Below are 13,049 nucleotides of genomic sequence, written 5' to 3' on the forward strand. Positions count from 1 at the left end.
TGATGCTACCGTTTATCTACCCAGTTTCACAAGCCAGAAACCTGGATGTCATTGTTGAATCTTCTAATTGGCTCATCCACTGTAGCCAAAATCATCAAATTTGTCCAGTTGTAGCAACTATTTCTCAAATTCGGCCACTTTCCACCTTACCTACTGATACCATTCAAGTACATGCCACTGTAATTTCCGATCTAGATTATTTTGCCAGCCTCCTAATATATTCTGCCTCTAGTCAAGTATCCATTATCAAGTGTTCTCTGAATACTCAAATCTGATTCTCTCCCATCCTTACAAACCTTCGAAGATTCCCTATTTCCTTTGCCTCAGGATAACACTTTACCATAGATTATGAGCCTATTCTAGCCTCACTTGCCTCTCCCTTGCCCCTTATCCTTGCACATTCAGTGTCCTCTGCCTGAACAATCTCTTCCGTTTCTCCACACAAATGTCACCCCATTTCCCCTGGCTAATTTCTACTTATTTTTAAGGTCTTGTTTGGACATTATTTCCTCTTGGAAACTTCTTGACAACCCTCCCCCTCAAAACCAGTTAGGGATCTGTCTCGTGTGTCCTCACAATATCTTGTTTTTCCCCTATCAATGCACTGTTTACACTGTTTACTTGTTTGTATCCCTCACTGGACTGCAAGCAGCTCAAGAGCAGACTTCTGTCTTTTCACTGATCAATCCTCTGCTACATAGCTGTGCAATAAATGTTTGGGCGAAAGCTGTATTTGCCTTTTTATTTCTTTTTTGATGTTTTGCCATCTGGGGCCCTGCTGAGACTGCCCTTCTCAGGGCTAACTTCCTGGAGATAGCAAATGTCTCTCCTTCTAGCCAATAAAAGCCCAAACACTCTGACCACCTTCTTTATCAAACTTTCACAAGCGAAGGCAATATGGCTCTGCCCCAATGACCTCAGAGCCAGGTACCAAACAACTCCGGATAGCCCCAACATCTCAAAGCTGGCTGAAATTTTTCTAACCAATCTCAAACCTCTTAGTCAACTTACCGTGTGTCTGCTATTCCTGCCTGCAAAAACCACAATAAAGTCTCTCATCCATGCCTGGCCCTTGCCCCTTCTGGTTCCTGCCCCACTCTAGCGCTTGCTTGTGTGGACTCAAACTTTGCATATGTTATGTTTAGAATTGGTTTCATATAAAATGTTTTATGCATGTCGGGGCGCCTGCGTGGCTCAGTCAGTTAAGCCTTAGACTCTTCATTTTTCCGCTCAGGACATGATCTCACGGTTTGTTAGATGGAGCCCGGAATCTGGCTCCACAGTGCCGAGCTTACTTGCCATTCTCTCTCTACCCCTCCCCTGCTCATGGCACTCTTCTCTCTCTCGAAATAAATAAACTTAAAAAAAAAAAAAGATGTTTTATGCATGTGGACAAGAACTGGGAAGAAAAATGGGGGTGGGAGGAATAAGAACTGTATCGGGTGTAGGGTATTCAGCTTTACCAGGCCTTTCCATGGTATCTAGCACATTTTAACACCCGTCGTGGACACAGAAGATGGGGAAGCCACTGGGAAAGTGTGGCTGGAGCAGCGGAGAGGACAATTCTCTTCTCACCAAAATCTTGTTACCAAAGTGGCAGGGCTTTTTTTTTTTTTTTTTTTTTTTCTTTACTACTCAATACCATTTGCCAAATAACCAAACATATTTGACGGCAAGCAAGTAATTTATTCAGTGGCCAGAGAATAGAGAAGGGGAGCTCATGCTCCAAAGTCACTTTTTCCCCATTTGGTCTGATGGTCAGGGTTTTATGGGGTTGGAGTAATTACGGGGCTGGTAAACAGCTGACCTGGAGGTTTTGAGGGGAAGGGAGAAGAGTCCTCTCAGAACCAGAGTGCCAACTCTTTTCTTCCCCAGAATGGTGCCCTCCAATCCATCAAGGCACTGCTAGCTGTGCTTTTTGTTGTTACGATTAGATGGTAATGATCCCGAGGCCATCTGGAAGGTTCCCAGGTAGGCTGCCCTGAATCAAATCGGTGGGTGGGTCACGGGGCGGGGGCAGGAGGCTTGTTTGTGGAGTTTGTGGCTTCCGGCATTTGGCCTTAGTTTCTGGTGGCAAGCAGCACCTGTAAGCGGGGCTCAAAAACTGGGCTTGTTTGGAACTTGTTAGCGAGTCCCTAGTGACAACGTCTGGGCTCAGGAGCCGTGGAATCCGGGCAGGCCGCTTGATTTCTGGGCAGGCTCAGCGCAGCCTGCCTTCTTCAGACGCCGGAACCTTCCAGAGAGACCTTTCTACGTTTTCCAGTCGGCGGTGAAAGCTCAGCGCCCTGCGCTCCCGGAAGTTGTTGCGCAATCATTTCCGGGGCAGGGTGAGGTGGAGGAAGGTTCCCAATGGGTCGTAGCCGCAGCCGTTCTCCACGGAGGGGTGAGTCCAGAAGGACTTGGGCTGGTCTGGGGCTTGGTCGGAGACGTGTCCTCCCTCTTTCCCTCTGCAAGTACGAACGCAACGGAGAGAAGGGCCCTTTTCTCCCGAGAAGAGTGAGAGTGGACAGGGGAACGAGGACCTGAGCCTTATACTCCAGCGGTTTGAAGGCAGTTCCTCCCCAGCCCCTAAGTTAGAGTTCGTGGACACCTTGTCATCCTCCTACAGTAACTTGTTATATTTGTGACTGAGGGATTTGAGTCAGACCACGATTCGCTCAATTTCTGGTGGCATTGTGCAAGTCATCCATCCTTTCTGTGTGCGAATTCCCGTAATTGGACATTTTGGGGGTGGGGGTGATACTACCCATCTTTGAAAACTGACTTGAGAATTAATGTCGCATGCCATAACACTCAGCACGTGATAATGCCTGGTTCTTGAATGTTCAATGTTAGTTTCCTTCCCAGTTTATATAATAGGAAAATCGACATTTAAAATTTTGCGTTCAAGGAGCTCACCTCGTAATATCTTCTGGCTCCCACCCCCATAAATGAAGCAGTGGGATGTAAAGAACCCAGGACTTCGATCAGGAGATCTGACTTAAACCCTTGATTCTCCCCCTTCTGGTTAGTTTTTATCACCTTCAACTAGTCAAGACTTGATTTTTTAAAAAGTTAATGAGGCCGTGATGCACATACGGCTATTGAGCACTTAAAATGTGCTCAATCCGAATTAAGAAGTGCTTTTTAAGTGTAGAATACACTCCAGATATCCTATTTAATACGGAAATAAATGTAATATCTCAATTTTTAATATTGAGTACATGTCGAAATCATAGTTGGGATATATTTGGGTAAATGACATAGTGTTAAAATTAATTTTACCTGTGTTTTTTTAATTTGACTATTAGAAATGGCTGGCATTATATTAATATTGATGGCACAGCTCTAGATATTTGAGGTAATATTTTGACTCTGCAAAAAGATCTTGTGTGTTTGTATTAAGAGCGCAGGCGGTCCCGGTCCACGTCTCGTGAGAGAGAACGCAGGCGCCGAGAAAGGTCCAGGTCCCGGGAGAGAGATCGTCGAAGGAGCCGCTCTCGATCTCCGCACAGAAGACGCTCCAGGTGAATGCAGAAAATAACCAGAAGTTTTACCACAAGTCCCAAAGAAACTAGTCGCTGCCCTTAATTTTGTTCTTTTATCACTAATAAGGCATTTACAGTTTCATGAAATGAGGGGAACTTAAGCCCACCTTATTTTATTTTATTTATTTTTAATTTTTTTAACGTTTATTTATTATTGAGAGACAGAGAGTGAACCGGGGAGGGGCAGAGAGAGAGGGAGACAGAATCGGAAGCAGGCTCCAGGCTCTGAGCTGTCAGCACAGAGCGGATGTGGGGCTGGAACCCATGAGCCACCATGACCTGAGCCGAAGTCCGACGCTTAACCGACTGAGCCACCCAGGCGCCCCTTATTTTATTTATTTTAAATAATTTATTTATTGTTTAATTTACATCCAAGTTAGCATATAGTGCAGCTATGATTTCAGGAGTAGATTCCCTAATGCCCCTTACCCATTTAGCCCATCCCCCCTCCCACAACCCCTCCAGTAACCCTGTTTATTCTCCATATTTAAGAGTCTCTTACGTTTTTGTCCAACTCCTTGTTTTTATATTATTTTTGCTTCCCTTCCCTTATGTTCGTCTGTTCTGTATCTTAAAGTCCTCATATGAATGAATTCATATGATATTTGTCTTTCTCTGACTAATTTCACTTAACATAATACCCTCCAGTTCCATCCGCTAGTTGCAAATGTCAAGATTTCATTCTTTTTGATTGCAAAGTAATACTCCATTATATATATAGATCTATCTAGATCGATATATAGATCTATAGATATATATACATATCACATCCATTCATCCATCGATGAACATTTGAAGCCCACCTTATTTTAAACCCAACATTTCCATTGGTAAAATTGGGTTAATAACACCCTGACCTAGAGTTGCCTTGAGGAGTAAATAAGAAATAGTACATGAAAAACATTAGCATTGGGCTTGGCAGGAGTAAGAAATAAGTGTATTGTATATTGGGGGGTTTCTTTTTTAATTTTTTTTTTAAAGTAATCTCTACACCCAATGTGAGGTTTGAACTCATAACCCCAAGATCAAGAGTCACATGCTCCACTGACTGGGCCAGCCAGGGGCCCCTGTTTTGTTTTTACTGACTTTTGGGTATTAAGAGTTTATTCAAGTATATAGCCAAGAATGTGAGATCTTGAAAGAACCTTAGAAATTGACTCTTGATTCTTAATAAGTGTCAGTTGCTGTTTTAGTCAACTTTTTGTGTTTGTAATTATTAGAAACTTAGTTACATTTTCTGCCTTAAAAAATTTTTTTTTTAGCCCTAGCTGATGATTAAAGCAGTAAACTATATTTTTGGGTTTTGGTTAACAATCACAGGGCCTAGGCAGAACCTTCTTCCTTATTCTGCTATGGGGAATGGACTCCTCATTCTCTGGAGCCTGGCTTTTTGTTCAGCCTTTACCTTTTAGGAGCTCATGTATATCATTGCCAGTCAACACAAGTCACCAGGTATATCTCTGCTTCTGACATCTTTACTTCTTCAATATTAGATCCCCAAGACGGCATAGATCCACATCTCCTTCCCCTTCTCGACTAAAAGAAAGAAGAGATGAGGAAAAGAAAGAAACAAAAGAAACAAAGAGCAAAGAACGTCAGATTACTGGTAATGTTATTAGATAAATAACTGTAGGAAAAGTACAGCCTTGTTTAGATAACTTTAGTCATGATAAAATTATATAATTTGGGCACATTTTAATATTAAATTTTTTATACTGTTCATTGCATATGGTTTTGAGATTTTGTTATCATTTGTACCTTAGTGAATTCGTATTTAGCTGTGGTGCTCCTGAGATAGGAAGGACAGTTAAAAACATGAGAATATTCTATTTTGGAAGTACCTTTAAAACTAGTGTCAAATCTGGTATTAAAGGCTCCAAATATGTCCTTTTAAATCAGATCTCTCTGGTGGAGGATAGAGAGCACATTCCTTCTTAGCATCTTAAGTTGTATTGTGTCCAGACTGAAGAAGAATTTTTTCCATTAGACCCAAGTCTTTAGCTAATTGTTTTGTGTATTCTCTGCTGCTGAGGTGGAATGACTATTAACCTATTGCTACCTTTTTATACAGATGTCCCCCTCCCCCCATACAAAAGTCAAGCATTCCTATGAAACCTTACTTAAGCCGAAATGGCATAAAGCAAAGAGTATCCCTTACCTTCTGAAAGTTTGTGATATGCCAGTTTGCTTTTACAAAAGACCTACATTAGCACAGTAATTGCTTTTTTCTTAAAATTAAAAATCCTCTTTGGGTGTCTTTTGGTTAGCGAAAATAAGTACTAATGTAGGTCTTTCATAAAAGTAAAGTGTTGTATCACAAACATTAGGAAGGCAGGATACCTATATATAACGATGATAGAGTTTTCAAAAATATTTTATTTCTCTGTTGTTTTTGCAGAGGAAGACTTAGAGGGCAAAACAGAGGAAGAAATCGAAATGATGAAGTTAATGGGATTTGCCTCTTTTGACTCCACAAAAGTAAGTAAAACATGCAGCCAGTTAAACATTCTGATTTGAATTAATCTATTATGATTATCACATTTTCCTATATTCTTTTGCTGTTGCTTGTAATGTCTTCCATTGATATGAGTCTTGTCTTTAGAAGACATTAAGTATCTGTGTGAAGAGCATTGAGAACACAAAGAAGGAAGCAATGAACTGCCATTAGAATTCAGGGACTGTTTGCCTGATATTTGATTTTGATCTTAAAGGTGATCAGATGAAGAGGAGGAAGATCATTTCAAGTAGAGGGAAGAGCTCCTAAAAATGCCATGTAGGCATGAAGAAGCATAGTATATTGCAGGAATTTCAAATTCAGTGACTGGTAAAAGGGTGCTGATGGGATAGTGGCTGTGAATGAAGCTAGAAAGAGGGATGAGGCGTGCCTGGGTGGTTCAGTCGATTCAGCATCTGACTTCTGTTCAGGTCATGATCTCACAATTTGTGGGTTCATGCCCCATATAGAGCTCTCTGCTGTCACCGTGGAGCCCATTTCGAATCCTCTGTCTCCCTCTCTCTCTGCCCCTTCCCTGCTTGCTCGCTTGCTCTCTCAGTCTCAAAAATAAACATTAAAAAATATCTTTAAAAAAAAGAAAAGGATAGGAAGCAAATCGTGGAAGGCTTTTGATACTCTTAGCCATGCTAAGGAATTTAGAGTTGATTCTTTAGGTGTTGAGGAGAGGAAGCAATGATTTTTAAGCAGGATTGCATGTGTGTTTAGTTTATTTTTTTTTTCAAAGTTATTTTCTTTAATGTTTATTTATTTTTGAGAGAGACAGAGCATGAGTGGGGAAGGGCCAGAGAGAAGGGACACACAATCTGAAGCAGGCTCCAGGCTCTGAGCTGTCAGCCCAAGCCCAACGTGGGGCTCAAACCCATGAGCAGTGAGATGACCTGAGCCTAAGTTGGACACTCAAACAACTGAGCCACCCAGGTGCCCCTATATGTGTGTTTAGAAAGATGAGCCAGGAGGGGCACCTGGGTGGCTGAGTCAGTTAAGCATCCAACTCTTAATCTCAGGGTCATGAGTTTAAGCCTTGTGTTGGGCTCCGAGCTGCGTGTGAAGCCTACTTTGGGAGAAAAAAGAAAGAAAGAAAGATGAGCTAGGACAACATGGAGGACAAATGGGAGACAGACGGTTTAGATTGGAGGCAGGGAGAACTGCTGGGTCATGCAAGTGAAAGATGATGAAGGTGTGAACAGAGACCAGAATATTGAGTCCCAGTCAGGAAGCAGAGTTGGTGGTGGTGTGGGGGGGGGGGGGGGGGAGTGGAGTGGGTATGAGAGTGAGTAGTCATTGATGACTCTCAAGTGACAGGCTGAGAGACTGGGGGATAGGCTTAACCAAGAAAGGTCCTAGAAAGGGGAAGTGTTGTTAAGAATTAAATTTAGCTGTAGAGAAAGATGCCATTGGGTAGCTGCATGCATATCTCCTATCTCAGAAGAGAGGAAGATTAGAGAGTGAATGCTGTCTAGCCTTGATCCTTGATCATAACACTGAAGAGAATAAGGAAGTGGGGGAGGAAAAAGAAAGAAGGTTTGTGGAGAAGAAGATGAAGAGGGATAATAGGGAGGGACAGGGGAAATGGAGAGAGGATGTAGAAAGGAGAGAAGGGATAGAGAGAGGGAGCTAGTAAGAATAAACAGGGAGAGGGCTGCCTGGGTGGCTCAGCTATTTAAGCATCTGACTTTGGCTCAGGTCATGATCTCACTGTTTGTGGGTCCGAGCCCTGCGCTGGGCTCTGTGCTGACAGCTTGGAACCTGGAACCTGCTCTGGATTCTGTGTCTCCCTCCCTCTCTGCCCCTCCTCCGCTTACACTCAGTCTCTCTCTTTCTCTCAAAAATAAACATAAAAAAAATTTTTTTTTTAAATAAAATAGGTGAGAATTCATAGATCCCATAAAAATTAAGGAATACCATGAAGACAAATGATATCAGTTATTTTTGTAAGGACATCTACAAGGATGTTAATTTAGTTTGTATGCAGTTGCCTTTATGGCTGTCATCTATAAAGTCTGCTCCTTTGTGTTTTTCAGTAATGTTTTTTGTGACATTTCATCATTGATCTATGGTGATACCTTTTCAAAAAAATTTTTTTTTTTTTTTTCAACGTTTATTTATTTTTGGGACAGAGAGAGACAGAGCATGAACGGGGGAGGGGCAGAGAGAGAGGGAGACACAGAATCGGAAACAGGCTCCAGGCTCTGAGCCATCAGCCCAGAGCCCGACGCGGGGCTCGAACTCACGGACCGCGAGATCGTGACCTGGCTGAAGTCGGACGCTTAACCGACTGCGCCACCCAGGCGCCCCTGGTGATACCTTTTCATATGCCAATGTATTCTCTTATTTTCCCTTTTATTTTCACATTCTGGAAAGCTTCAAAGTTTGGTTATGTTTATTAAATGATAATTTTCTATTTCAGCATGTAAATCAAAACAGGCTAATAATATACAACTCTGCAAATAGTTTTCAAAAGTCAGTAAGCCTTTAGGAAATGAACTTAGTAAAAAGGTTAGCATCGTTTACTTTTTTCTAAGCCAGTCTTTCCAAGTCATGCCTATTACCTATTCTTGGGAAGGCAAAATTATATACCTCAAGTAATTTCTCCCTCTCCCTGCCTCCCCCCCGCCTCCACACACAATATAATGAAAACAGGAATAGAAAAATAAGACCAAGGGGTGCTGGGTGGCTCAGTTGGTTAAGCATCCAATTCTTGTTTTCAACTCAGGTCATGATCTCATGGTTCATGGGTTCAAGCCCCACATTGGGCTCTGTGCTGACAGCATGGAGCCTGCTTGGGATTCTGTCTCCCTCTCTCTCTACCCCTCCCCTGCTCACTCTCTATCTCTCTCTCAAAAATAAATAAACATTAAAAAAATTAAAGAAAAGTAAGACCAAATATATTCATTTTTAGCTCCACCTCAAATATGTAGCTTACCTGTGCGTGCCTTTAGGCTAGTGGATAAAAATCCTGTTTAACCTAACACAGATACCTGGTAAGTGTGCTACACAGAAAGGGTATACTCTCATGAGCAGTAATGGGGGAGGGAGGGAGTTGGAGGTCGCATGTGTTTATGTGTGCATGTATGTGTGTGTGTGTGAGATGGCATTACCCAGTGATGTTCATATATTTAATAGTCATTGTCTGAGCACCTGCAAGTACAGTGGCCTAGGATGTGAGAATGCAAAGGTGACCCACATCCATATCCCTCCATCAAGGAGCTTTCAGTCTCATAGGGGAAGTAACATCACGTATATATTAATCATGATAATTCAAGGTAGAAATGGAGGGTATTGTGAGGGAAGCACAGTTAACATTCTGCGGAAGGGTAGAGTGCGCTTTCTGGCAGCTGAATCATTTGAACTGGGCCTTGAATGATGGATAAGAACCAGATGGTTGGGGTTCTTGGATGGGGGTTGAGAAGGCAATTCAGGCATGAAGAACAGCAAATAGTAAGTTAACTTGGCTAAATCAGAAGACCCATAAAGGAATTAGTGAAAAAGAGGGTAGATGCCACCTAAGAAAGGCCAAGATGTAAAGTGACACTCAACAGCCTCTGTTACTCTATATTCTGATTCTTTTTATTTTTTATTTTATTTATTAATGTTTCTTTAAAAAATTTTTTAATGTTTATTTATTGTTGAGAGACAGAGCATGAGTTAGGGAGGGGCAGAGAGAGAGGGAGACACAGAATCCAAAGCAGGCTCCAGGCTCCAAGCTGTCCCCACAGAGCCCGATGCAAGGCCCGAACTCACGAACCGTGAGATCATGAACTGAATCAAAGTTGGACAGTTAACCGACTGAGCCACACAGACGCCCCTAATGTTTATTTTTTGAGAGGGAGCATGAGCAGGGGAGAGGCAGAGAGAGAGAGAGAGGGAGATACAGAATCTGAAGCAGGCTCCAGTCTCTGAGTTGTCAGCACAGAGTCCAACATGGGGCTTGAACTCGGGAACGGTGAGATCATGACCTAAGCCAAAGTCGCACGGTTAACCAACTGAGCCACCCAGGTGCCCCTCTGATTCTTTTCAAAAATCAAAATTTGGGGGCACCTGGGTGGTTCAGTTGGTTGAGCGTTTGACTCTTGATTTTGGCTCAGATCATGATCTCACTGTTCACGAGTTCGAGTCCCACATTGGGCTCTGTGCTGACAGCATGGAGCCTGCTTGATTCTCTCTCTCTCTCTCTCTCTCTCTCTCTCTCTCTCTCTCTCTCTCTCTCTCTCTCTCTCTCTCCCTCTCTCTCTCTCTCTCTCTCCCTCCCCCTCTCTGCCCCTCCCCTGCTCGCACTTTCTCTATCTCAAAAATAAATAATACATAAAAAACTTAAAAATCAAAATTCCAAGGCTATTCAAGAAATGGGATCTCAATGAATGGTGGCTATTCCAGCTGTGATTTGAGAATGCTATGAGCTAAAGTCGTAAGTTAAATTTTACGTGAATATGAATTTTCCTAGAGAAAATCTATAACTGGTATTTGGTTTCAAAGAATTCTTTGACCAAAAAAGGTTAGGATTGGGGCACCTGGGTGGCTCAGTCAGTTAAGCTTCTGACTCTTGATTTCCGCTCAGGTCATGATCTCATGGTTCATGAGTTTGAGCCCCTTGTAGGGCTCTGGTTGACAGTGTGGAGCCTTCTTGGGATATTCTTTCTCTCCCTCTCTTTTTCTCTCTCTCTCCCTCCCCCTCTCCCTCTGTCTTCCCTCCCCCCTTCCTCTGCCCCTCTCCTGTTTGCTCACTATCTCTCAAAAATAAACATTAAAAAAAAAAAGGTTAGGATCTGTTACCCTATTTCTCTGCATGCCTTGCACATAATCTATACATCATGAATGTTTGTTGGCTTGAATATTTGAATATGTTGCATTATGTAACTAAAATTGTGAACAGAGTTGTAACACTTGAGAATTCATGGAATATCATCAGGATTTGAAAATTCTCACTACCTTATTCATAAATTTTGCCATGTAAGCATGTCTATAGGATCTAGCTCTTTGAAGCACTTAATATATCCTTTCCATTTTTTATATTTGTTTATTGCTTTTCTCCAGGGGAAAAAGGTGGACGGCTCTGTAAATGCCTATGCCATAAATGTGTCTCAGAAGAGGAAGTACAGGTAGGCTTAGCCCCCATTATTACATTTGAACTAATGATACAAATTATGTGCTTGAGAAAGAATTTATTTATGGGATAATCATGTTTGTAGGAAATGTACCAGTTTCCATATAGTCCTTTGTTTTAATATTCTTTGCTTCTATTCTGGTGTGTTAAAACAATTTCCAATTTATATGTGAACTAATTAACTATTATGGGGAAGGATAGTTAGCTTAAATGTTTTAAAGCTCTACATAGTTCTTCAAAACAGCATAATCTCAATTCTTTAAGCTTTAATTTCATTATAATTATAGGTTTAAAATAGATCCATCCTGAGTTATTTACCTAGATTGATTGTTTAAGGATTTCAACTGTAAATATATTTTTCTGTTAAGTATAGGCATATTTTATTAATGCCACAGAACAAACGAGTCCATATGTGAAATCTCACAGAATTCCTAATGAATTGAAAAGTTAAGACATTATCAAACATTGCCTTTCTCTTCTACCTTTACCATGGATAAAAGACTAATATTCTGATTAATTTAGAATATGAATAATGTAATCTGAGGATGCTGTGAGTTAAAGTGACGACCAGAATCATCATTAACTGTTCCTTGTAAAATTATCTTCAAGTAGAGTCTTATGAGGAGAACTAGTACAATACGCAGTTGAATTTACTTGATGGATACCTATTTTGGAGCACTTCTTCATTTCTTAAAACTAGGTGTTTATAGGTAACAACCTATAAATATAGGTAACAACCTATACATACGGATTTTTTTCAGTCTGTAAAATCTTTCCAAATAATTTTGAAAGTATGTTTCCATACTTCTATTTGGATTTTAAAGAAATCTGAAAGGCTTTAGATTATTTTGAAAGTGAAATAATATCCTTAATTTGAATTAAATAACCATGAATACTTTTTACCCTAGACTTTGCTATTTTAAAGATTATTTATGTTACTATTTTTTTTTATAAGAGGAGTTCAGAATTTTTTTAAAATAAACAATGAGTTTTCTCTTCTCATCATAGGCAGTATATGAATCGAAAAGGCGGATTCAACAGACCTTTGGATTTCATTGCATGAGAACTAAAATGTTAATGAATGGGTTTTTTTCCTCATCTTGCTCAGAAGAGTGGATTTTGTATTTCATATTTAATATTCATAAAAAAACATGATCACAGTCTTTACTCCCTGTAAAAGTAAGAAAATTTTATTTATGATGTGTGCATTTCACTTACCCTGACTCAAAAAAAGAAAGGTTAATATTTTTTCCTTTTAGGAAATGTCATTTGGGGCAATCATCAACCCCAGTTTTTTGTTTTTATTGTTGTGGAAGCTGTGTATGTTTTCTTCTTGGATGCTCATTAGGACTTTTGAAAACACATAAAAGTAATTTGGATGTAAGTTTCTCAAATAAAGCAATATTTCTACCCTTTTGTATTTGATAAATATTTTTATTACTAAATAAAATTATCCCCCTACACATTTTCTTTTTTCCTACATAGATATATATTTCATTAGTAATTTTAAAATAACTAGATTTTTGTATCTTCTGTGGTTCTTTCCCCAACTATTTACCCCATTTATTACCTTTCCCCCAGTTATTATTTCCCTCATTTATTTTTTCCCCTTTTCAAAAGCAGTACATGCTTATTATATAAAAACTTAGAAGAAACCAAAAACTAAACAGAAAGGCAAAAATCGCCTATAATCTACCCCCAGAAAAATCAATATTTTGGTATATGTCTTTCCAGCCTCTATGGTGTATATTTATTGACACCACCCATGATAGTGGAATTTATATGCTGTTCTCTTGCTAATCTTTTTTTCTCCCATGTACTGTGAACATTTTTTAATATTCTTAGATGTTCTTTAGAAACTTTTAGTAGCTACTTGGTTGTATAATAATTTATTAACTAATCTTTT

At 40.3% G+C, this 13,049-nt stretch overlaps 1 protein-coding gene across 1 annotated transcript; it reads left to right on the forward strand.

Moving 5' to 3' along the window:
• The first annotated feature begins 2,023 nt into the window (after positions 1 to 2,023).
• Positions 2,024 to 12,563, forward strand: SNRNP27 (small nuclear ribonucleoprotein U4/U6.U5 subunit 27). Its single transcript, XM_030310771.1, has 6 exons — positions 2,024 to 2,383; positions 3,386 to 3,506; positions 5,021 to 5,133; positions 5,926 to 6,005; positions 11,074 to 11,138; positions 12,152 to 12,563. Exons 1-6 carry the CDS (start codon positions 2,350 to 2,352, stop codon positions 12,204 to 12,206), a joined length of 468 nt encoding a protein of 155 aa, XP_030166631.1. The 5' UTR covers positions 2,024 to 2,349; the 3' UTR covers positions 12,207 to 12,563.
• Positions 12,564 to 13,049: the final 486 nt, after the last annotated feature.

This window comes from Lynx canadensis, chromosome A3 (genome assembly GCF_007474595.2).
Source record: "Lynx canadensis isolate LIC74 chromosome A3, mLynCan4.pri.v2, whole genome shotgun sequence".
Lineage (NCBI taxonomy): Eukaryota > Metazoa > Chordata > Mammalia > Carnivora > Felidae > Lynx > Lynx canadensis.